Raw genomic sequence first — 25,118 nt, 5'->3', positions numbered from 1 at the left:
ACTTCTTATCCAAAGCCTTAAATCTGTTTTCTCTTCATCCTTGTACCATAGAAAGTTTATCTTTGAAATTAAAACACAGTAGCAAAGTTTAAGAAATATTCAATATAATTTGCACCATTCAGTCTTACCCAAATCTTGATGTTAAAATAGGAGCAGTTATTTTGAAGAACAGATTCAATAAAGATCATGAGAAAGATGAAAAACAAGTTAAGATATGTTAGATGAATCAGATTCCCAGTTTTTTTTGGGGGGTGGGGAGGATGGATTAGAATTATCTAAATAGAAAAGAAAAAAATAGACTGAAAACACATTTTAAAAACAAGGACAACACAGGTAAATAGAATTTTAAAAAGTAATGAAGTCACAACTACAAGCATAGTAGAGGGAGCAATACCACACATGTTGCAGTGCCATAACTGATCTCAAAGCATTTAATATGGGCTGCCGGTATTAAAAAAAAACTTGTTTTAAATTAAAAATCAACAGAATAGACTTTTCATAAATTGTCAAAAGGAGCACAGAGTTTACTATTACGAATGAACGTAGAACAGGGAGCTGTCATGACAGGAATTCACTAGAAAAGTTAGGAAAACCAAAAATGATACTCAAAATGAGTGAATTCAAACAGAGGTTAGAAAATCTCAGTAAAGGAAAAATTATTGTGGAAGTCCAAATTTGTATGTCAAACAGTATATTTTATAGGCTCAAGCAGGCATCAAGAATAATAAATTAGAAAAAGCTTTTACAAAATTTGCAAACATCAACAGGCTTTTTCTAAAGTAACATTCTCCAAAACAGGCTTATCAGTAACTCAATGTGATGAGTCAATTGTACATTGAAAATAGTATTTTCGACTTCCGGGTGCGGCGATGACCAGCTAAGTCGCACGTTTCGGCAGCTCCCGGTGGAACGGACTTTTGGGCTCTTAATAAGAGCCCCAACGGCAATTTTAACGGCTAAAAGCACAGTGCGGTAAACCAGAAGGGAATCCCCCCTGGATACGGATGGAAAAAGGAGAGGAAAGTGGCCAGATTGCGGTGGATCCTTTAGAGCAGCGGCAAGGAAGGCAAGCAAAAACCAAGATGGCGTCGGAAGGTGGCAGTTTAATATGGAGATAGGGGAGGAAACAGAAGGGCGTCCACCCTGGAGAATGGACATGGGACTAATGGCAGATGAAGGGGTGTGTCTAAGGGTGAGGGGGTGCATTGAAAAATACTTGGAACTCAATGATAACGGGGAGGTCCAGGTGGGAGTGGTCTGGGAGGCGCTGAAGGCAGTGGTTAGAGGGGAGCTGATATCAATAAGGGCACATAAATGAAAGCAGGAGAGTAGGGAACGGGAGCGGTTGCTGCAAGAACTTCTGAGGGTGGACAGGCAATATGCGGAGGCACCGGAGGAGGGACTGTACAGGGAAAGGCAAAGGTTACACGTAGAATTTGACTTGCTGACAACGGGTACTGCAGAAGCACAGTGGAGGAAGGCACAGGGTGTACAGTATGAGTATGGGGAGAAGGCGAGCAGGTTGCTGGCCCATCAATTGAGGAAAAGGGAAATCAATTGAGCAGCGAGGGAAATAGGGGGAGTGAGGGATGAGGAAGGAGAGATAGAGCGGGGAGCGGAGAGAGTGAATGGAGTGTTCAAGGTATTCTATAAAAGATTATACGAAGCTCGGCCCCCGGATGGGAAGGAGAGAATGATGTGCTTCCTGGACCGGCTGGAATTTCCTAAGGTGGAGGAGCAGGAGAGGGTGGGACTGGGAGCACAGATCGAGATAGAGGAAGTAGTGAAAGGAATTAGGAGTATGCAGGCGGGGAAGGCTCCGGGACCGGATGGATTTCCAGTCGAATTTTATAGGAAATATGTGGACTTGCTTGCCCCGATACTGATGAGAACCTTTAAGGAGGCGAAGGAAAGGGGACAGCTGCCCCCGACTATGTCGGAGGCAACGATATCGCTTCTCCTAAAGAAGGAAAAAGACCCGCTGCAATGCGGGTCCTATAGACATATTTCCCTCCTAAATGTAGACGCCAAGATTCTGGCCAAGGTAATGGCAATGAGGATAGAGGATTGTGTCCCGGGGGTAGTCCATGAGGACTAAACTGGGTTTGTGAAGGGGAGACAGCTGAATACGAATATACGGAGGCTGCTAGGGGTAATGATGATGCCCCCACCAGAGGGGGAAGCAGAGATAGTGGTGGCGATGGATGCCGAGAAAGCATTTGATAGAGTGGAGTGGGATTATTTGTGGGAGGTGTTGAGGAGATTTGGCTTTGGAGATGAGTATATTAGATGGATACAGCTGCTGTATAGGGCCCCGATGGCGAGCGTGGTCACGAATAGACGGGGGTCTGCGTATTTTCGGCTCCATAAAGGGACGAGGCAGTGATGTCCTCTGTCCCCATTATTGTTCGCACTGGCGATTGAGCCCCTGGCAATAGCATTGAGGGGTTCCAGGAAGTGGAGGGGAGTACTCAGGGGAGGAGAGGAACACCGGGTATCTCTTTACGCGGACGATTTATTGGTGTATGTGGCGGACCCGGCGGAGGGGATGCCAGAGATAATGCGGATACTTGGGGAGTTTGGAGAATTTTCAGGATATAAGCTGAACATGGGGAAAAGTGAGCTGTTTGTGGTGCATCCAGGGGAGCAGAGCAGAGAAATAGAGGACTTACCGCTGAAGAAGGTAACAAGGGACTTTCGCTACTTGGGGATCCAGATAGCCAAGAATTGGGGTACATTGCATAGGTTAAACTTAACGCGGTTGGTGGAACAGGTGGAGGAGGACTTCAAGAGATGGGACATGGTATCCCTGTCATTGGCAGGGAGGGTACAAGCGGTTAAAATGGTGGTCCTCCCGAGATTCCTCTGTGTTTCAGTGCCTCCCGGTGGTGATCACGAAGGCTTTTTTCAAAAGGATTGAGAAGAGTATCATGAGTTTTGTGTGGGCCGGGAAGACCCCGAGAGTGATGAAGGGATTTTTGCAGCGTAGTAGGGATAGTGGGGGGGGCTGGCGCTACCGAGCCTGAGTGAGTACTACTGGGCCGCCAACATCTCAATGGTATGTAAGTGGATGGGAGAAGAGGAGGGAGCAGCGTGGAAGAGATTGGAGAAGGCGTCCTGTAGGGGGACTTGCCTACAAGCCATGGTGACGGCGCCGTTGCCGTTCTCACCGAAGAAATACACCACAAGCCCGGTGGTGGTGGCTACTCTGAAAATTTAGGGGCAATGGAGACGGCATAGGGGAAAGACGGGAGCCTCGGTGTGGTCCCCGATAAGAAATAATCATAGGTTTGCTCCGGGGAGAATGGATGGGGGATTTGGAACATGGCAAAGAGCAGGAGTAACACAATTGAGAGATCTGTTTGTAGATGGGACGTTCGCAAGTCTGGGAGCGCTGGTCGAAAAATATGGGTTGCCCTAAGGGAATGCATTCCGGTATATGCAACTGAGGGCTTTTGCAAGGCAACAGGTGAGGGAATTCCCGCAGCTCCCGACGCAGGAGGTGCAGGACAGAGTGATCTCAAAGACATGGGTGGGGGACGGTAAGGTATCAGACATATATAGGGAAATGAGGGACGAGGGGGAGATTATGGTAGATGAGCTGAAAGGGAAATGGGAAGAAGAGCTGGGGGAGGAGATTGAGGAGGGGCTGTGGGCTGATGCCCTAAGTAGGGTAAACTCATCGTCCTCGTGTGCCAGGCTAAGCCTGATACAATTTAAGGTGTTACACAGGGCGCATATGACTGGAGCACGGCTCAGTAAATTTTTTGGAGTAGAGGATAGGTGTGCGAGATGCTCGAGAAGCCCAGCGAATCACACCCACATGTTCTGGTCATGTCCGGCACTACAGGGGTTTTGGGTGGGGGTGGCAAAGGTGCTTTCGAAGGTGGTGGGGGTCCAGGTCGAACCAAGCTGGGGGTTGGCTATATTCGGGGTTGCAGAAGAGCCGGGAGTGCAGGAGGCGAAAGAGGCTGATGTTTTGGCCTTTGCGTCCCTAGTAGCCCGGCGCAGGATACTGTTGATGTGGAAGGAAGCCAAGCCCCCGGGTGTGGAGACCTGGATAATGACATGGCAGGGTTTATAAAGCTGGAACGGATTAAGTTCGTCCTAAGGGGATCGGCTCAAGGGTTCACCAGGCGGTGGCAACCGTTCGTCGAATACCTCACAGAAAGATAGAGGGAATGGAAAAGAAGAAGACAGCAGCAGCAACCCGGGGGGGGGGGGGGGGGGGGGGGGGGGAACCAGAGGGATTCTCAGGGATGTTAATATATAAGTATATAAGTATAATATGTATAGGTTGTTGTTATAAATAATTGTATATTGGACGGTTAAAACATATTTTTGGAGAATATTTATCTGGGACAAGGCAGTTGCCATTTAGTTTTGTTTTTGTTTATATATTGTTTATTTCTTGTTTATAAAACTGGCCATTGTTATTTATACTGTGATATTACTGTGTAAAGGATACACAATGTACTGTGATGGTTGGCCAAAAATTTTCAATAAAATATTTAAAAAAAAGAAAATAGTATTTTCAAATTTTAAAAGCATAAATTGAATAAATTGCAAGACTGAAGAAATGGCCAGTTTTCAAAGAAACAAGAAAATGCTAGTTATCAAACTTGAGGGAAAAAAAAGTTATTCCTTTCTTGCCGCAATGCTAATAATAATGTCACGCTGTTTACAGCTGGGTTTCACATTTAGCATTGGTTAGTCACCTAACCAGAAATCTCAACTTACTGTACAGTAGACTGGAATGTATTATTATGCTCTCGAAAAAAAAGAGTAATAGGTTACATTTGCTTCTTCAAATGGATATGATGCCACTATCATTTGCTCTTTTGTTTTACTCCAAACAGCTAGTCAAGTTTCTCACAGTACCAGCTCACCATTAGCTGCAATAAGTATTCAAGGAGATTTTCTTTCAAAAATAGAATTTGCAGAAGGAAAAGTTAGGTTGCATCAAAATACAAAAGAAAATATGACAATAGATAACAAATATTCTTTAGTTTCGTACAGCTGAACTACATAAGTTCTCATTGCTAGCACCTTTGCATAATGGATTGATTTCTCATTCTATAATGTGATATATTCCATAGTAAAAGCACTGTTGCGTGGTTTTCACTTCATGCCTCTCATGCATTAGTAAGATAACCAATAACACTGGCTGTGTTTTAATTATGGTGGCATGGTGGCACAATGGTTAGCACTGCTGCCTCACGGCGCTAGGGACCCATGTTCAATTCCGGCCGTGGTAACTGTCTGTGGAGTTTGCATGTTCGCCCCATGTCTATGTGGGTTTCCTCCGGGTGCTTCGGTTTCCTCCCGCACTCCAAAGATGTGCAGGTTAGGTGGGGTTACGGGGCAAGGGAGCGAGCCTGGGTAGAGGGAATGAGCTTAGGTAGAGTGCTCATTCGGAGGTTGATGGGCCAAATGGCCTCCTCCTGCACTGTGGTGATTCTATGGCATTCACTTGAAGGGTTGGAAGCGGAAAGCAAAGTATTAGTTGTAATCTTAGGAAATATTTAGCAATGCTCAGTTTTCAATTATTTTTAGAATGGCAAAGTAACACTATTTGCTCCTTTACAAAACTGAGTTTTTGAATTACAAATTCGTATCATTTCTGTTATTATGAGCTAATGAGACATCCATATGTTTGCAGTGAGACGGTGTACATTTTGAATCACAAAAGGCATGCAATTATTAATATTACAGTTGCCAATACATTTCATATTTTGGCACATACACCAACTTATATAAATATAGTGCCATTAACATATAATGAAATGTCCCAAGGTGTTTCATAGGAGCATTATAAAACAATGGGCCACATAAAAAGATATTAGGTAAGATAACCAAAGGTTTGGCCATAGATGTAGGTTTTAAGGAGGCAAGTAAGACAGAGATGTGTGGAGGAAATTCTGAAGCTTGGGATCTTGGTAAGTGAAGGCACAGCTGATTGGGACTGCCCAAAAAGCGAGAATTAGAAGAGGGCATATATCTCAGATTTGTGGGGCTGGAGGAGATTACAGGGATAGGAAAAGGCAAGGCTTTGGAGAAACTTGAAAACAAGAATGAGAATTTCAAAATCAAAATGTTGTTTGACTGAGAGCCAATGCAGATCAGTGAGCACAGGAATGTTAGGGGAATGGGACTGGTATCGAGTTAAAACAGAGACAGCAAAGTTTTGGATAGCCTCAAGATTATGGAGGGTAGAATGTGGGAGACCAGCGTGGTGTGCATTGGAATTGTTGAGTCTTGAGGTAACAAAGAAATGGACGAGGACTTCAGCAACAGATGAGCTGAGCCAGGGACGGAGCCACGTGATATTACGGGAGTAAAAGTGTCTTTGAGACATCACACATATGAAAGTTAGAAGCTTATCTCAGGATCAAAAGTGACCAGAACGTTATTTCTTGGCTGCACCACACCTGCAACCTAGATGGCCTCGAAGATTTTGGGTGGCTGCACAGAGGCTTTGGCCAGTCCAGAAACAGTTTATGATGGGAGACTGCTATTGAACTTTGTTGCTCGCTGAGTAATGACATTAAGCAATCGCGTGGATTATTTTATTTGTACCTCTGGAAAAGAGTTCCGAAGTGGAAGCCAACAGCTAAGGCCAATCACTCCTGCAAGTTTCTGATGTGTTGTTAGAGCGGTGTACAATGACAGAGCTCCTCCCTACAAATAAATAATAAGAAGAATTAAATCAGTGTTAAACTTTTTCAGAAATAAATTATTAACATTTTGCAGCTGAAGCCCTGTTTAGTTAAAATACCTTCACCTTTCATTAAAATGAGTGCTGGCATTTACTTTGTTGATCTATGGCTGCAATGGTCAATAAATATGTGATAGAAAATATCGCTACAAATTCACACTCACTTAACGATCTTCTTAAAAATATTGTCTAATCTTAAAACAAATAATTGATAATGATAGATTTCCTTTCCATTGCAGTGATTACAAGCAGTATCAACAAGCTTGTGATTAAATGTGCTTAGTGTAACTTGCAGCTACATTTTACATATTTTTCCCCCATCATATTGCTCCTGAAGGTTCAGGGGCATTATTTGATAGCCTGTTGATCATATCCACAGTTTCTTTCACAACATTTGTGGCTTCTCATGTGTTTTACATAACACGCAGCAAGGGTAAAAATTACCAGTTGATAAAAATTGCAGGTCGACAACCCCAAATATAACCCCACATGACATTTTCTACCCAGAGACATTTACGTGCAAAGACGCTTGCTTCAAAAATCTACAGGAACAGCAGTATGGTCAGAGGAAGCTTCTGCAAAAGGAAAAGCTCCAGTGTGCAAGAATGGCGTTCAGTAACCTACACAGGGAATCAACCTTACAATGGACAAGTGGCATTTACATACTAATATTCAGAAAAAAAACATTCCAATACACTTCACAGGTAATTTAACTAACAATAACAAATTTAATTTTGATTGCACCATTAATGTAGCGCAATGTCCAAAAGGCTTCACAAAAAAAACTGGCATCAAAGCCACAAAGATATCAGGTCAAAGAGGTCATTTTTTAAGGGTGCCTTACAAATGGAAAGGACGTGGAGGACTTGAGAGAGCAAATTCTCTCCGGATCTTGGGAGCTGGAACCACAGCTGCCAATGATGCCCCCGCTACCAGGGTTGAAGGAAAGCCTTTGGAGGTTGTAATATTTTTTGAATGTTGTAGTCTCCAAAATCCATGTCCATCATTCCCAGAACTCTATGCTTGAAATCCTCTAAAAACAGGATAACATCCCTGCCACAGTACTGAAACAGTTTGTCCAAGTCACAAATGGCATCCTGTGACTTCCTTCCCAACCTGTCTGCAGCCTTTAGTACAGTTGCCCATGCCATCCTCATCCAATGTCTTTCCATAGTTATCCAGCTGGGAGGGAATTGGAATTTGTCTGGCTCCATTCTCATCTTATTTAAGATCAGCCAGAGAATAACCTGGCTTCTCTTTCTGCTCTTGCAATTTTATCTGTTGTCCCCCAAGGAGCTATCCTTGCTCCCTCCTACATCCTACATACTGCCCCTCAGTGGCATCATTTAACATCATTTAAAAACATAGCATCAGTTTCCACATCTACATTGACAACACCCAGCACTACTTTGCCACTTTGTTCGACCCCTACACTGTTTGCAAGCTGTTAGGCTGGTTGTTTGACAACAATTACGGATGAGCAGTAATTCCCTCCAACTAAATATTCGGAAGACTGAAAACCAACTTCAGTTCCCATTACAAACACCGGTGACTCCATCCCTTTCCCTGGGAACTGCCTGAGGCAGAAACTGTTTGTGCAATTTGAGTCACATTTGACTACAAGATGAGCTTCCGACGCCACATCCAGTCATGACTAACCATCTCTTTCTCCCGCCATAAAATTACCTAACTCCCTCCCTGTGTCAGCTCATTCTGATCCATTTCAGCACACTCTCTAGACTTAATTATTCTAACGCACTCCTGGCTGGCCTTCCACATTATACCTCTGTAAACCGGAGGTTATCCGGCAAGGTAGCAGTGGTTAACACTGTTGCTTTACAGCGGCAGGGACCGAGGTTAGATTCCCAGCTTGGGTCACTGTCTGTGCGCGTGTCTTTCCTCCGGGTGCTCCAGTTTCCGCCTCACAGTCCAAAGATGTGCTGTTAGGTGATTTGGACATTCTGAATTCTCCCCATGTACCCGAACAGGCGCTGGAGTGTGGCGATTAGGGGATTTTCACACTAACTTCATTGCAGTGTTAATGTAAGCCTACTTGCGACACTAATAAAGATTATTATTAACTTTGCTGCCTGTGTCCTAACTCTCAAAAAAGGACTTTTCACCCATGCTCCTGGTTAAGCAATGCATCAATTTTAAAATTCTCATGCTCGTTTTCAAATATCTCCATGGCTGCACACCCTCCCCTCTGCTCCAGACCCACAATTTCTGTAATCCCCCATCAACTCCAGAGCATGTCAAGGTATCTCTGGAACATCCCCAATTTTAATTGCTTCACAATCAGTGGCCATGCCTTCAGCTACCAAGGCCATAAAGTTCTGGAATCAACTCCGGTGACAACCTTGGACCCAAAAGCATTACAGCAAGAAATATTGTAATTTTGTTAAAATGTCAATGGAATCTGAATTTTTTTAAAAGAATATTTGAAAATATTTATTCAAGATAAGAGCCTACAGGCCTTGGGAGGTTCAACCAAAATTCAGGACTTCATTAAGAAGATGTTAACACCACAGGTTGCGATGTTAGACTGCCCATGCCAACAGAGATGATGTCACACTTTTAAAAGTGCCCCTGTTCAGTTAAAAGGCTGTTTGTGAGGAAACGTTAAAAACACTGAAAACATTTCCTCCCCCTTTAACTCAATAGAGCGGACACAATAAACAGTATAGCATTATCAATTAGGAACATGAACAGTCAATCAACAAAAGCAATCAACCAACAACAGTCAAGTCAGGCGTTCCGGAAGTAGTTGTTCTGTGTGTGATTGTTGGAGAAAGTCAGGAGTTTGCTTTTTAGTACTTGCTGCAACCTCTGGTGTCTTTGGCTTGGTGCAAGTGCCATCAATGGTTATCTTAACCAGAGTGGACATAGTGATCTGGGGTTGACTTAGTATGTGACAGCCTTCTCCATATTCCATCCTCTTGGGTTTGTACAGTGTAGGAGACTTGGTCCTATCTTTGCTAAGATGGTGGCAGGAATCCACTTTTTACTATTGCCGGACCCTAGCCAAAAACACGTTTCATCTTGCTATTCCGCTACATGACCTGATCCTGCTGCATTTACTCGACAATTTAGTTTGTCTTGGGTGGTTTTTGCAAAAAGATTGTCGAGCATAGTTGACATTTAACCATTAGCAACACCGGAGAAAGTTGGGTTGTTCAATATGCAGCATTCCTGTCCATGAGCAGGACTTGGCTTAAAAGGTTTAGACAATGAATTTTTTTCTCTGATTATCTTTAACAAATGTTTTATCATCTGTACAGAACAGTCTGCCAGCCCGTTTGTGGCAGAGCGATGAGGATCAACCTGGATGTGTTTAATTCTGTTCTCCTTCAAGTAGTTTATGAACTCGAGATATGAACTGCGGTGCATTAATCGCTCACCAGTTGTTCAGGCTGACCAAATCTGAAGGTTTCACCCAATTTTTCAATTCTTTTCTCCGATGATGTTGACTTCATGATGACAACTTCAGACCATTTTGAGTGAGCATCAACTAGAATGAGAAACATATGCCCTTCCCAATGGTCCAGCGTATCAACCTGTACCCATTGCCAGGCCTCTTCTGGCCATTTACATGGGTGCAACGGGGCTAATGGTGGCACGTACCACACTTTTGCACAAGACAAACACATTCCTGCCTTCTCTATTTCAGCATCTAACCTCAACCCACCAAAATACCTCCTGGCTGTCTCCTTCAACCTTAAAATTGCACAGTGGGCATTGTGTAATTTGTTTAATTTAAGTGTTCTTAATAATGGTAGAATGACGATTCATCTCCCAGAGGAGATAGCCTATCTGTACAGATAACTCATCGTGTGGAACATGGCTCTAACTCAGGATTTGCTCATGAAGTCATGCATCGAAGCACCATGTGCATAACTTCTGACAGAACTGGCTCCCTTCTGGTATGCTTCTCAACCTGTCCTGCAATTACAGAGGCGTATCTCCTTGCTCAAAGTAGAAAATATTTTCACATAAACTGATCAACAAACTATTTGGTAAGGGCAATCTGGATAGTCCATCTGCATGCCCATGAAGGTTTGACTGATGGTACTTGATCACGTATGTGTGTGCTGACAAGAGCAATGCCCACCTCTGCGTTCTGCACGCTTTCAGTGATGAAATCCTGGTATGAGGTACAAAAATCGGTGTTAGTGGATGATGGTCCGTCAACAAGGTGGGTTTTCTCCCATACAGGAATTGGTAGAACCACTATATTCCAAAAATGATTCCTCGGGCTTCTTTCTCTATCTGCGCATAATGGATTTCAGTTTTATTCAAGGTCTCAGGCATAGATTACAAAAGCAGGGAGGTCATGTTGGAGTTGTATTGAACTTTGGTGAGGCCACAGCTGGAGTAGTGTGTGCAGTTCTGGTCGGCACATTATGGGAAGGATATGACTGCACTGGAGGGGGTGCAGAGACGATTCACCAGGATGCTGCATGGGATGGAACATTTAAGTTGGGAAAAGAGGTTGGAGCAAAGAAAACAGAGGAGCGACCTAATCGAGGTGTACAGGATTATGAGGGGCATGGACAGGATGGATAGAAAGCAGCTGTTCCCTTTAATTGAAGGGTCAGTCAAGAGTGAACACAAGTTCAAGGTAAGGAGCAGGAGGTTTAGGAGGGATTTGAGGAAAAACCTTTTTACCCAGATGGTGGTGACAGTCTGGAATGCACTGCCTGGGAGGTGGTAGAGGCAGGTTGCCTCACATCCTTTAAATGCATCAGGACTGACTTGGGAGTGCCTCTTTGGCTTGCACAATGTAAGGGGATCAGGGGTTATGGGGAGAAGGCAGGAGAATGGGGACGAGAAAATATCAGCCATGATTGAATGGCGGAGCAGACTCGATGGGCCAAGTGGCCTAATTCTGCTGCTATGTCTTATGGTCTAATGTTCTCTCACATTGATCCCCATTTCTACTTTTTATTTTGACATAGTAGGTTGTGCAAGGGTTTTAGAATAGTCGCCAAATTAGGGACAAACCTTGCATAATAATTCAATAAGCCGAAGATAGATCGAAATTGGTTGACATTTTGACGTGACCCAGATATTCAATAACTTCACATTTGCCTGATGTGTTGGGTACTCTGCTACACAGACGAACCAACACGGTTGCAAATGGTACAACTCAGTTTTATTACTAACATTTATTTACAGTGGTAAACTGGTTACTGAGGTTCGATCATAACCCTAGAATCTGTGGACCTATTCCTAATACTATACTGGAGTGGCACTCAGCACATGGTGGATGTCTGAGTGGCTTGCTGTGAGCTCTGTGCCCTGAGCTGTCTCCTGCTGGACTGCCCGGGAAGTGTCGTGTTCCCGGTTTTGTAGTGTGTATGCTCTTGCCTGTGGTGTTGTGTGTGTGTTGATTGGTCCGTTGATCTGTCCATCAGTATGGATGTATGTTTGTACCATGATGTTTACCTGAAAATCATGACATCCACCCTTTTTTACAAGAACATGTGCCTATGTGGTTATAAATAGAGATGTGTACTGAGTGCAGCTGGATGTGTGTGTGCAATATCGACAGCATGTACATGGGGCTAAACTATATACAAGGGGCGATGTCGGGTGCGACATAGCAACGAGGTTGTACCATAAACAAAGAACGGGGAAATGTTGAACGACAAAACAAATTCCTGTAATGACAAGGAAGAACAGAAACATATTAACACAGTGGTATTATGGGTGGGTCAGGATGCAGAGGGCTGGACGTCACGTGTGTGAAGCCATACGAAGCAGCAAAGGACGACCATTCCGGGCTGGCAAAACAGGGCCCATTGTCCGACATGACAGTAATCGGAATGCCGTGGCGAGCGAAGGTGTCTTTGCAGGCCCTTACGACAGCGGACGATGTCAAATCATGCAGGCGTATGACCTCTGGATAGTTTGAAAAGTAATCAATGACGATTACATAGTCCCTGCCGAGCGCGTGAAAATGGTCCACACCCACCTTCGCCCAGGGGGACGTCACCAGCTCATGGGGCTGAAGCGTCTCAGGAGGTTGTGCTGGTTGAAACCTTTGGCAGGTGGGGAAGTTGAGCACCATATTGGCAATGTCATCACTGATGCCCGGCCAGAATACCGCCTCTCGAGCCCTCCGTCTGCACTTCTCGACACCCAGATGGCCTTCGTGTAGTTGGTCGAGGACCAGCTTGTGCATGCTGTGCGGAATCACAATCCGGTCCAGCTTTAGGAGGACACCATCAATGACGGCCAAGTCGTCTCGGACATTGTAGAACTGCGGGCACTGTCCTTTGAGCCACCCTCCCGTCATGTGGTGCATCACCCGTTGTAGAAGGGGGTCAGCCGCAGTCTCCCGGCGAATACGGGCCAGACTGGAGTCGTCAGCTGGCAGATTTGCCGATGTGAAGGCCATCTGCACTTCGACCTGACAGACGAACCCCTCCGAATCGGGCGGTGTGCTCACTGCTCTAGATAGGGCATCCGCAATGATGAGGTCCTTTCCCGGGTGTAGACCAGTTGGAAGTCATACCTCCTGAGGTTAAGTAGGATGCGCTGGAGGAGAGGGGGTCATCTCGTTCAGGTCCTTATGTATGATGCTGACCAGGAGGCGATGGTCAGTCTCAACGCTAAACTGGGGGAGACCATACACATAGTCATGGAACTTGTCTATTCCGGTCAGCAAACCCAGGCACTCCTTTTCGATCTGCGCGTAGCGCTGTTCTGTGGGGGTCATGGCCCGCGAGGCATAGGCGACCAGGGCCCATGGCGCAGTGTCATCCCGCTGTAGGAGTACCGCCTCAATGCCGGACTGGCTGGCATCAGTCGAAATTTTAGTGTCACGAGATGTGTCGAAAAATGCCAATACTGGGGCTGTGGTGAGCTTAATTTTGAGCTCCTCCCATTCCTTCTGGTGTGTGGGCAGCCACTGGAACTCCGTGGACTTCTTGACTAAGTGGCGCAGAGCCGTCGTGTGGGAGGCAAGGTGGGGAATGAACTTCCCCAGGAAGTTGACCATGCCGAGGAAGCGTAGCACTGCTTTCTGGTCTGCCGGCAGCGGCATGGCTATAATGGCGCTCACCTTGTCTGCATCCGGACGGACCCCTGATCAGGATACGTGGTCCCCCAGAAACTTCAGCTCGATTTGGCCGAAAGAACACTCGGTTCGGTTGAGGCGCAGGCCGTTTTCCCGTATGCGCGCAAAGACGCGCTGGAGACGATTGATGTGCTCCTGTGGTGTGGTGGACCAGATGATGACGTCGTCCACGTAGACGCGCACCCCTTCGATGCCCTCCATCATCTGCTCCATGATCCTGTGAAAGACCTTGGATGCCGAGATGATGCCAAATGGCATTCTGTTATAGCAGAATCTGCCGAAAGGGGTGTTAAAGGTGCACAGCTTTCGGCTGGACTAATCCAGTTGGATCTGCCAAAAGCCCTTCAAGGCATCCAGTTTTGTGAAGATTTTAGCCCGGGCCATTTAGCTCGTGATCTTTTCCCGTTTGGGTATGGGGTAGTGTTCCCTCATTATATTATTGTTGTGGTCTTTTAGATCAATGCAGATCCGGAGCTCGCCAGAGGGCTTCTTAACACACACCATGGAGCTGACCCATGGCGTGGGCTCCGTGACCCGGGACAGCACCCCTTGGTCCTGGAGATCCTGCAGCTGCTGCTTGAGGCGGTCTTGGAGTGGCGCTGGGACCCTGCGAGGTGCGTGAATGACCGGGGTGGCGTCCGGTTTGAGCCGTATTCTGTTGGTGTAGGGTAGTGTTCCCGTGCCCTCGAATGCCTCCTGGTTGTGGGCGAGAAGCGACTGGAGCTGTGCCCTGAATTCTGCATCCGGAAAGTAAAATGTGCCTTCTGGAGACAGAGAGTGGACTCGTTGCACGAGGTGGAAAACATTTCATGTCTGTGCGCCTAGCAGGGAGCCCTTTGATGATCCGACTATTTTGAATGACAGTGTGGCCGTGTGGGTGTTGTGCGTCACCTGGAGCTGGCAGGATCCCATAGCCGGGATAAAGTTCCCATTATAGTCAACCATCTTGCAGCGGCATGGCCGAATTGGTGGTCTGACCTTCATGGCGTAGAAGGCTGACCATGCTATGAGGTTGGTGGAGGCGCCAGTATCCAGACGGAATGTTATCGGTGATCGATTGACCGTTAGGGTGGCACACCATTCATCACCCGGATTGACAGTGTTCACTTGCAACGGCTGGTGGGTCCTGGCTTGAGACATCCGGTTCCCATCAATGACCGCAACACGGAAGGCATCCCGGTCGTCTGTGTCACTGGTCTGGATATCGTCTGGGCACGACTCGTAGTAAGGAGGCTGAATGGTCCGCACGACCCTGCGAGGTTGTCGGAATTGTGGAACATTGGCAGGTTGAGCTGCTCGACAGCAGGCAGTGTAGTGGCCCGTCTTGCCACAGCGGAGGCATTGTCGGTTTCTTGCCGGACATTGCCGCTTTAAATGTGTGGCTCCGCAGTTCCCGCAGGTCGTGACGTCATGGCGTTCTTTGCGCCACCGCGCATGCGCAGTTCGGTCTTGCGTTGAGCTCGCCTGCGCATCACGTCCCACTGTGTCGACGTCTTTTTTGGCACGCACACAAGCGGGAGGCCCCGGAAAGCGCGCAAAATGGGCGCCTGGACCCTTTCGGCCTCGTAGGCCGCCTGCTTTGGCGATCCGGCCGTGTAGGACCCCGCCGCACCGATTCGGCCGCTTGAAATTGGGAGTAGCGGCTAGTCGCGTTTTCATGCAGGACACAGGCTTCGATTGCGGAGGCTAGGGTTAGGCCTTTAATTTTTAATAGCTGCTGGCGTAGGGTGCCCGAGGTGACCCCAAAAACAATCTGGTCCCGAATCATTGAATCGGAGGTGGTGTCGTAACCGCAGGACTGCGCGAGGATACGGAGGTGCGTAAGGAAGGATTGAAAGGGCTCATCCTTACCCTGCAGGCGCTGCTGGAAGAGATACCTCTCGAAACTCTTGTTGACCTCGACGTTGAAGTGTTGGTCGAGTTTGAGAAGGACCATCTTGTACTTGGTCTTGTCCTCACCTTGCGCAAACACCAGGGAGTTGTAGACATGGATGGCGTGTCGACCTGCCATGGAGAGGAGGATGGCGATCTTTCTGGTGTCCGAAGCGCTCTCCTTTTCGTTGCTGAACAGCTTCCAATTGACGTCGAGGTTTCCAGCGACCTGTAGCGGCTGCGGCGTGCTGACGGTGTCCATGGCGCAGGATGGCAGATTCCGGAGGATTCGTAGGTAGGTCCCACAGTTACTCCTGGTGCTATGATGTGTTGGGTACTCTGCTACACAGACAAACCAACACGGTTGCGAATGGTACAACTAAGTTTTATTACTAACATTTATTTACAGTGGTAAACTGGTTACTGAGGTTCGATCATAACCCTAGAATCTGTGGACCTATTCAGAATACTATATTGGAGTGGCACTCAGCTCATGGTGGATGTCTGAGTGGCTTGCTGTGAGCTCTGTGCCCCGAGCTGTCTCCTGCTGAACTGCCCGGGAAGTGTCGTGTTCCCTGTTTTGTAGTGTGTATGCTCTTGCCTGTGGTGTTGTGTGTGTTGATTGGTCCGTTGATCTGTCCATCAGTATGTATGTATGTTTGTACCATGATGTTTACCTGAATATAACTTTCAAAGGCACTTAGGCATTGACGACGTGACCCAGATATTCAATAACTTCACATTTGCCTTTTCGGACTCTTAGTCCAGAATTTTCTAATCTCTGGAGTGTGGCATCTAGGTTGCAGAGATGTTCTTCCTCATTCTTCCCAGTAACCAGGATGTCATCTATGTAGCACTAGACTATGCCACTTGATTTGGTCCATAGCTCGTTGGAATAACATTAGCCTTGAAGTAATGCCAAATGGTCATCTTTTGCATCAAAATAACTCTTTGTGGGACAGAATCGTCAATAACTGTTGCTATTCCTATAACATTCATTTGAAGATATGCTCAACTGAGGTTGATTTTACTGACGTGTTGGCCTCCAGCCAACCCAACGAATAGGTCATCAATCCCCATGGGGTACTCAGTATTGCTCTGCACACAGTACAGGATTAATAATGACTTTAAAATCGCCACAAATGCATACAGATGCATCTTCTCTCATCACAGGTACGATCGGCATAGCCCAGTCACTCACGTCAACAGGTTTTGACCAGCTGTTCCAATTCTGCCTCAGGTCTGATTGCATATGGCACTGACCTACTATTTAAGCATCTCACCTGACTTTCTTATTTCATCTTCAGCTTTACCGAGATATCCTTCCTGCTTTGCAGCTCACCGCTGAAGCCAATAGAATGTTTCTCAGATTTTGGGTAGGCCCGATTTGAAGTTTGTCATGAGATTTACCTAGCTCAATTTAATTTGATCTCTTCCAATTAGTGGTGAATCATTTCCTTTGACGATGTACAAGTACAAATCTGCCACTTGTCCATTTAACTGCTCAGAATGGCCCCTCAACGGAACCACTTCTACCTCTGATGGGATCGTTGACCCCCCACCCCCCCCAAATTCAGTGTTCAGCCAGTCTTTTCAGGGTAGCTACAAATTGTGCAATCAATTCACCTTCTTGGATGTGCTTAAGAAACCTAAACCTTTCTGCGATGACTAAAGGTTTTGGTGGATAGTGACCCTGTAAATTCCACTATTTCTTTGTATGTTTTGGTTCCTGGCTTTTCCGGCTGTACCAGACTTCAGAGGTTAAATACTGCCAAACCCCCACCCCCGAATCAGTGTACACATGCCCCATCACTCTGTACTCTCATTAAACGGTCCCATGGTGTCAAAACACTCCACCATTTTTCTCTCTGGAAGGACCTGCGTGTATACAGTGTGCCATAAATGTTTAGCACTCCCTTGCTTCCTTTCTCCCCAAAACAAGGCACAACGCGAGCTCAGCCTGTGTTTTGCAAAACCCAAATTTGTTGATGCAGGATACACAGCTACCGAGATCATTTCAGGCAGAGCAGGTGGCAAGCTTCTCTCCAAATTGTTTCCTTTGGATTTTTGGTTCCTTCAATGGCCGCAACTGTTGTTTGGCTCCCCCATCACCATCTTTCATCTAACAACGGTTTCCATTTATTTATTATTTCTTCAGGTGCCCACAAACATCGTTCACCTACCTCATCACAAGTTTTTAATGCAGTGAATTCAAGAACGAGTCTGCAGTAAATTTGGTTTACGATTTCCCCACAGGGATTGCAACACTTACTAAATTTCTGAGCCTCCCTAGCTTTCTTTGCTTCAAGATACTCCTGAAAACATATTTTCAGTAAGTTCAGGAGAATGGGGAGAGTCGGATCTCAGAAACCTATAGACGTCTAACAGGACTAGACAGCGTAGATGTGTGAAGGATGTTCCTGATAGTGTGGGTGTCCAGAACCAAGGGTCACAGTCTGAGGATACTAGGTTGACCATTTGGGACAGAGAAATGGCTTCACCAGAGAGTGGTTGGCCTGTGGAATTCATTACCACAAGTAGTAGCTGATGCCAAAGCATTGTATGTTTTCAAGAAGCAGTTAGAAATAGTACTTGGAGCGGAGGACGAAAGGATATGGGGGAGGGGGAGGGGGGGGAAAGAAGAGAGCGGAGAGAAGCAGGGCCAGACTATCGAGTTGGACTACCAATATAACTTATTAATTCCCACCGCTGCATAGACTTCAGCTCCTCATACCCAGCTCCCTGAAAGGATTCCATCGCCTTCTCCCAGTTTCTCAGTCTCTGCAGCATCTGTTCCAACGACAACAGACTGACCACACTGATCCAACTGTTCATCACTTTCCCCATAGCACCTTCCCATGCAATCGCAGAAGGTGCAGCACCCGTCACTTTACCTCCTCCCTGTCCAAGGGCCAGAACATTGCTTCCAGGTGCTGCATTTCTCTTGCACCTCCTCCAACTTGGTCTCTCTATTCACTGCACCCAATGCGGTCTCTCCTTCATTGGAGAGACTAAATGTGGACTGGCTGACCGCTTTGCAGAATACCTTTGCTCCGTCTGAAAGCGTGACCTCACCTTTCCAGCCGCTTGCCATTTCAACTCAGCATCTTGCTCTCATGCCCACATGTCTGCCCTCAGCTGGTTGCAAATCTCCATTGAAGCCCAACATAAACTGGAAGGAGACCTCACCTTCCAATGAGGCACATTACAGCCTTCTCAACAACAGTTTGTCGCTCCACGGATGCTCAGAGACCTGCTGAGTTTATCCAGCATTTCAGTTTTTATTTTAAATTGAAGATGTGGGTCACCAGGAGACTGCTGTGTTATGAGTAGGATTTGTAAAATATTGCATGGACAGCAGGGGTTTGATGAGTTTTATAGACCGTATCGGATGGAAGCCAGTCAGGATTCTGTCAAGGTAAATTTGGAAGTGACAAAGGCAACAATGAGAGTTTCATTAGATGGTTTGAGGCATGAGCAAATTCAAGCAAAGTTACTGAAGGGGAAAGATGCAAGCTCTGTGATAGACAGGATATGGGGCAAGAATCTCAGCTCAGCGTGGATTAAAATGGTGACATTGTGAACAGTTGAGCTCAACCCAGGGAGGGGGAATAGAATGAAAGGCAAAGGCCAAAGAGATTGGCTTGGAATAATGGTCCTATTTGCTCATTCCCTTCCCCTTCAATGTCTGGAAAATTTGTTCTCACATTGCTGTTTGACAATGTAGAGCAGTGCAGGGGATCACAGAAGTGGTGCAGAGATAGAACCGGGCATCCGTGGAAACAGACCCAAGGGCTGAATTTCACGTGGGGGAGGGGGGGGGCGGAAAAGTCAGGGTGGAGACCACCTAGGGAAAGAACCTTCCTGTCGTCATTGAATACTCAATTGACTGTTTACAGACTGGAGATGGACAGTCCTGCCTTAGGAAGCTGCCAGAATCTGATGATCCAGAGTAGACTAATGGGACAGTAATTGGCTGGGCTGGATTTGTCCTGCTTTTTATAGACAGGCCATTGCACATTGTTGGATAGATGCCAGTGTTGTAGCTATAATGGAACAGCTTGGCAAGGGGTGTGGCCAATTCTAGTGTTCAGTACTACTCCTAGAACATTAATTTGGACTCAAACTTAGTTCAAACTATACACTTAGGTAAATTAAATTTGGTCCGAAAGGAAGAGAATATATATTCCATATTGCCAAATGTTAAGTGGAATGATAGATTTCCATATGTTCGTTTCAATCTTTCTCATGTTGATCAGTGTACTCTTGATCAAGGCACAGTTCCATGGGTGCCCCTCATCCTCTGCTACAATATGCCTGTGCTTTTCTTCACCTATGATCCTAGGGAGCAAGTTTCAGAATGCTATTTTGACATTAAAAGCAAGGTAGCAGAGCCCAATACTACAGGCATACATTTTGACATGAATCACAGAATAGAACAAATTGAAAATCTAAGAAATACTCAGCAAGGCCAGCATCATCTGTGCAGTGAGATAACAGAATAAACATTTTAGGTCAATAAAATTAACGGACCTTAAATGTTAACTCCATTTCTCTCTACACAGATTATGCCAGATCTGCTGAGTATTTACAGTATTTCCTGTATTTCAGTTTTCCAGCATTTGCAGTATTTTGCTCTGGAGGAGAGGAAAACTTACCCATCCTAATAAAAAGATTGGCATGAAAACAAAATCCTCAGATCAATTTTAAGATTACAAGCCTGCTACAAGACCAAAATCCTGTTGATTTTGATGTTGTGGTGAAAATCAAGTTTATATGTTTTAGTATGTAACTTTTAGTTTTCAGAATTAATGTTTTAACTGTACATAAATGGGTGGAACTGACTCAAATTGATGAGCAATCCTGAAGTCAATGCAATTCAACAAGCTTGGAATCAATTAGAGTTAAAAGCGAACCTATGCTTGCTGAGAAGGGGAGTAATTTTTTTTTAAAAACTTACTGTAGGGAGTTTCCAGCTGAATCCAGTCGGAGCGAGGACAGAGTGACTGCTGGGTAAGTAGTAAAGATTTAAATTGTTTGCGCAGGCCCATAACAGCTGATTGCTGTTTTCGTGTGGGGCGCAGTGGTTGCTGGTTAAGTGGTTTATTTTTACCTGTATTTAAGTTGGGCAGTTTCTAAACCGTAGACACTACACTTGTACACTTTTTATCTAGAGGGGATGGCAGGGAAGGCAGTGCAATGTTCCTCCTGCAGAATGTTTGAGGTGAGGGACGCAGTCAGTGCCCCTGCTGGTTTCATCTGTGGGAAGTGCACCCATCTCCAGCCCCTCAGAAACCACGTTAGGGAACTGGAGCTGGATGAACTACAGATCATTCGGGAGGCAGAGGTGGTTATCGATAGAAGCTTCAGGGATGTAGTTACTCCGAAGAATAAAGATAGATGGGTGACGGTGAGAGGGGCTGGGATGAAGCAGTCAGTACAGGGATACCCTGTGGCCGTTCCCCTTAGTAACAAGTATACCGCTTTGGATACTGTTGGGGGGGAGAAAGAGAGGAGACATACCAGGGGTAAGCCATGGGGTACAGGTCTCTGGCACAGAGTCTGTCCCTGTTGCTCAGAAGGGAAGGGGGGGGGGGGGGGGAAAGAGTAGAGCATTAGTCATTGGAGGCTCCATAGTTAGGGGGATATATAGGAGATTCTGTGGGAATGAGAGACTGTCGGTTGGTGTGTTGCCTCCCAGGTGCCAGGGTCCGTGATGACTCAGATAGTGTCAGCAAAAGTAGTTTGTGGCAGAAAGTAGTCAGCTTGAATAGTTACAGAGGAAAGAGCATTACAGGAGCTGCAAAAGGAGACTGGGTAAAAACAATCTATGTATATCCAAAGCCAGGACAAGGAGCTGAAGAGTCAAAGTCTTTAAAGAAATTTGGAGGATTGCTTAGCCAAAATTAGTCAAATGACCCGCATAAAGTTTTTACCTTTAAAAAAAAAAAAAGCTGGAATATGGAGGATAATATAAGTAAATTAAAGAGAACTAGGCATAACTTTGGGTTGGTCCGAGGAAAAGAGAAGATTTCATATGATAAGGGAACTCGAGGGAAGTAAAAAGTAGCACTGGCTTTATCGTTAAGTAGTTACAAGCTATAAAGTTATAAAGCTTGCTTTGTTTAACTTTTTTTATGCAATACAATTTGCTGTTTAAATATATGAAATTGTTTCGTAGTTCTGTCAGATAATTGTCGAGTGCTTTGGATTTCTTCTTTAAACGTGGACAGTCCCTGACTGCACGTAACCACATACATAATTTCAAAATAAGGAAACATGATAGCCTCTATTGAAATATGAAAGCCTTTATAATGTGATGAATGTAAGAGAATGTAAGAAATTGGTACATGTACTTTATATCTGCTGCAGTAATGTTTTTAAAAAGCCAGAGTTCAGGTATTATATATCTGTTGCAGTATATTATTAAAGAGTCCAGGTTCAGGTTTCCAGACTCTGAGGTTGTACAAGTTGCAATTAAGATATTGTAAAAATGAGATCATCATTCATTCCAACCATGTTTACCTATATCGGACAAATGGAGTTTAGGTTTTAGAAAGGAGACTCTTTGGGGTTCAGATAATGGAGGGGTCGTGGTTAGCCTCAGTAAAATGGTCATAATACAGTTAATCCTAGAATTTACAGTGCAGGAGGCCATGCGGCCTATTGAGTCTGTACCAGCTCTTGGAAAGAGTACTCTACATAGGCCCACTCTCCAATAAACCCAAAATTCCACCTAACCTTTGGGCTCAAAGGGGCAACTGATCATGGTCAATCTACCTAACCTGCTTTGGACTGTGGGAGGAAACGGGAGCACCCGGAGGAAACCCATATAGACAGGGGAGTGTATGCAAACTCCGCACAGTTACCCAAGGTTGGAATCGAATCTGGGTCCCTAGCATTGTGATGTAGCAGTGCTAACCACTGTACAGCCTGTTAATTGTAAACCATTTTCTGTGATGTTAATGTGTTTATTCCGGTGTTAAGAATAAAATTGTTTTGATATAACATATCCCATTTGTCAGTGGAATCACTCCTGGAGCTAAGTATCCGTTCACAGTTTTGCAAATTTAAAAAAAAAAATGTTTTAAGGTTCTTCTCCAGTATCCTAATTTATGCTGTGGTCTGGTCTGGGGGTCCTCACAATAAGAATAAATGAAGCTGCAGCCATTTATTCCCCAATTTGGTGTACTAGAATTGTCATTCATTCAGTTTTGCACTGCACACCAAATTAGTGGGGACTGGGAGAAGTCTGTTGTGCAGCATGCTTCTCATGAATGAGACTTTAATAAATTTCAAGTTACTTTGGAGTACAAGTTCAATAAATTGAAGCTGACTAGTATTTGGTAACTATGATTTTATTTACTCATCTGTGAGACTTAATATGTTGCTGTATTTAAGCAGCAGCCTACAACATAGAATTGAGGATTAATTAATATTGTGCAAGTTGGAAAATGTGATCAATAATTGTTCTTGCGAAAGTCAAACTTCTCTATGAAGAGCTCAGAAATTGGGAACTTCAATTCCCGACGTGACTTGAAACTGTTGCGCATGCACAGACCAGGAGCAGACGGCACATGCAGAACTTAGCATTTTTACTTTCCTTTTGGCGCAGTTCATTTGTGCACAAGAAAACAGCTTGAAAATCCAGGTGACCAAGGGCAGAGCACCAGAGATGAAAATGAAATGAAATGAAATGAAAATGAAAATTGCTTATTGTCACGAGTAGGCTTCAATGAAGTTACTGTGAAAAGCCCCTAGTCGCCACATTCCGGCGCCTGTTCGGGGAGGCTGGTACGGGAATTGAACCGTGCTGCTGGCCTGCCTTAAAAGTCAGCAATTTAGCCCAGTGTGCTAAACCAGATGAATTGTCCCATGCAGCTGATAGGGAGAAGGAAGAGTTAGAAGTCCAAAACAGATTTGGACAGGAAAAGGTCCCAATTCAATTGTGAGAGGGGCAGAGAAACAGGCTCCAAGTAGGAAAATGGCATTGAGCAGAAGTGAAGGGGACTTGGGAAGCCCTGGTAATAGTAGAGGGCCCAGAAGAAGCCTTGAACAGAGCTGCCAACCTTTTCCCAAAAGAAATCAGTATTCCAGATTTGCAAAATCAGTAACTTTGGGCAGCACTTAGCCATGGGTTTACGTTACCCATCTGTTTTTTTTTTTAATGATTAGGGATGGAATCCGGATTCCCAGAGAGCATAATAGAATCAAAGGCTACCTCCCTAACAACTGCCAAACATTTTTCAAATTGCATCACATCACACCATACAATTTCCTTCGCTGTACAGGCCTTCAATGATGTAGATGATATACACGGGTTATAGGCCATGATTTAGAGAACCCCAAAGTGTATCATGGAGTTCACCTGACCCACAACTTTTAACAGATTGTGGTATGGGGAGCACACGGCCCACTCTACAGGTGTGGTACAGCAGAAAGGGAAAAGTATTTTTTGAAGCAAAACAATGTTTATTCTATGAACTCAAGTTAACCTTTTTAAAACATAGTGAACATCTTAGCAACCATTAATTCAAATACAGCCCCCAAAGAATACAACACTAAGTAATCCTTAATAACTTCCAAAACATCCAGAAAACAAAAGAAACACCTTTTAACAGAAGTCCATTAGGTTTACATTCACTACTGAGAACATTTATAATTCTGAATTCACCAAATGATCAAGAGATAGTCTTTTCATGGCAGAGAGATCAACAGTACACCTGTTCTGTCTGGCTTCAGCTCCAACACTGAAAACAAATCTAAAACACACCCTGCAGCAAACAGCCTGAAACAAAAGTAAAAAGCTGACAGACAGTCCAACTCCACCCACACTCTGACATCACTGCAGTAATATGAGCAGCCAAACATTTCTTAAAACGACATTCCCATGACACACATGATTATGCAGTCGACCGTCAATGTGATTTAAAAAAAAAAAAAAAAAAAAAAAAAAAAAAGAAAAAAAAAAAAAAAAAAATCGCAATAAAAGGGTCATACTCGACGCGATTACATGCTCTGCATAGTGTACAAGGCAGGGCCCTGTCTCCCGGTAGCAGTCGTCGCCAATGAAGCCAGCCGCTACAGCGAGCACCGAATAGCGAAACGTTCTGGGAGGAATGTGTTCCCATGTCAATCAGCTCCTCTTACCCCGCCCCAAGCCAGCCAGCACTTTACATGAAGCGTCCACTTAATATTTTCTTCTCCCCCCCCCCCCCCAAAAAAAACCTGCTCTCGTATAAATGACACTCCCCTCAGTGGGGTGTGTGGAATTTGACCGAGGGCTGAAGTGGATTTCGTAGTTCAACATGAGAAATCGTATTGCCGTATTCCAGCCGATTTACCGGACAGAAAATCCGTGCCAGTTGGCAGGACTGGTTGAATGGTCAAGAACGCAGTTGAAGGTTGGCGACTGTGCTGCAGGGCACGGGGCAAAGGTACCCC

At 45.2% G+C, this 25,118-nt stretch overlaps 1 protein-coding gene across 5 annotated transcripts in view; it reads right to left on the bottom strand.

The window, feature by feature from the left end:
* The window catches only part of LOC140385525 (acyl-protein thioesterase 1-like), a 96,593-nt gene that overhangs the window by 13,369 nt on the left and 58,106 nt on the right, over positions 1-25,118 (bottom strand). For all 5 annotated transcript variants that reach the window (XM_072467758.1, XM_072467760.1, XM_072467762.1 and 2 more), the window contains one exon: positions 6,580-6,681. In XM_072467758.1, coding sequence (XP_072323859.1) covers positions 6,580-6,681 — 102 coding nt within the window. The remainder of the gene's footprint in view (positions 1-6,579; positions 6,682-25,118) is intronic.

Source organism: Scyliorhinus torazame, chromosome 11 (assembly GCF_047496885.1).
Source record: "Scyliorhinus torazame isolate Kashiwa2021f chromosome 11, sScyTor2.1, whole genome shotgun sequence".
NCBI lineage: Eukaryota > Metazoa > Chordata > Chondrichthyes > Carcharhiniformes > Scyliorhinidae > Scyliorhinus > Scyliorhinus torazame.
This window is presented reverse-complemented; position numbering and strand designations above follow the sequence as displayed.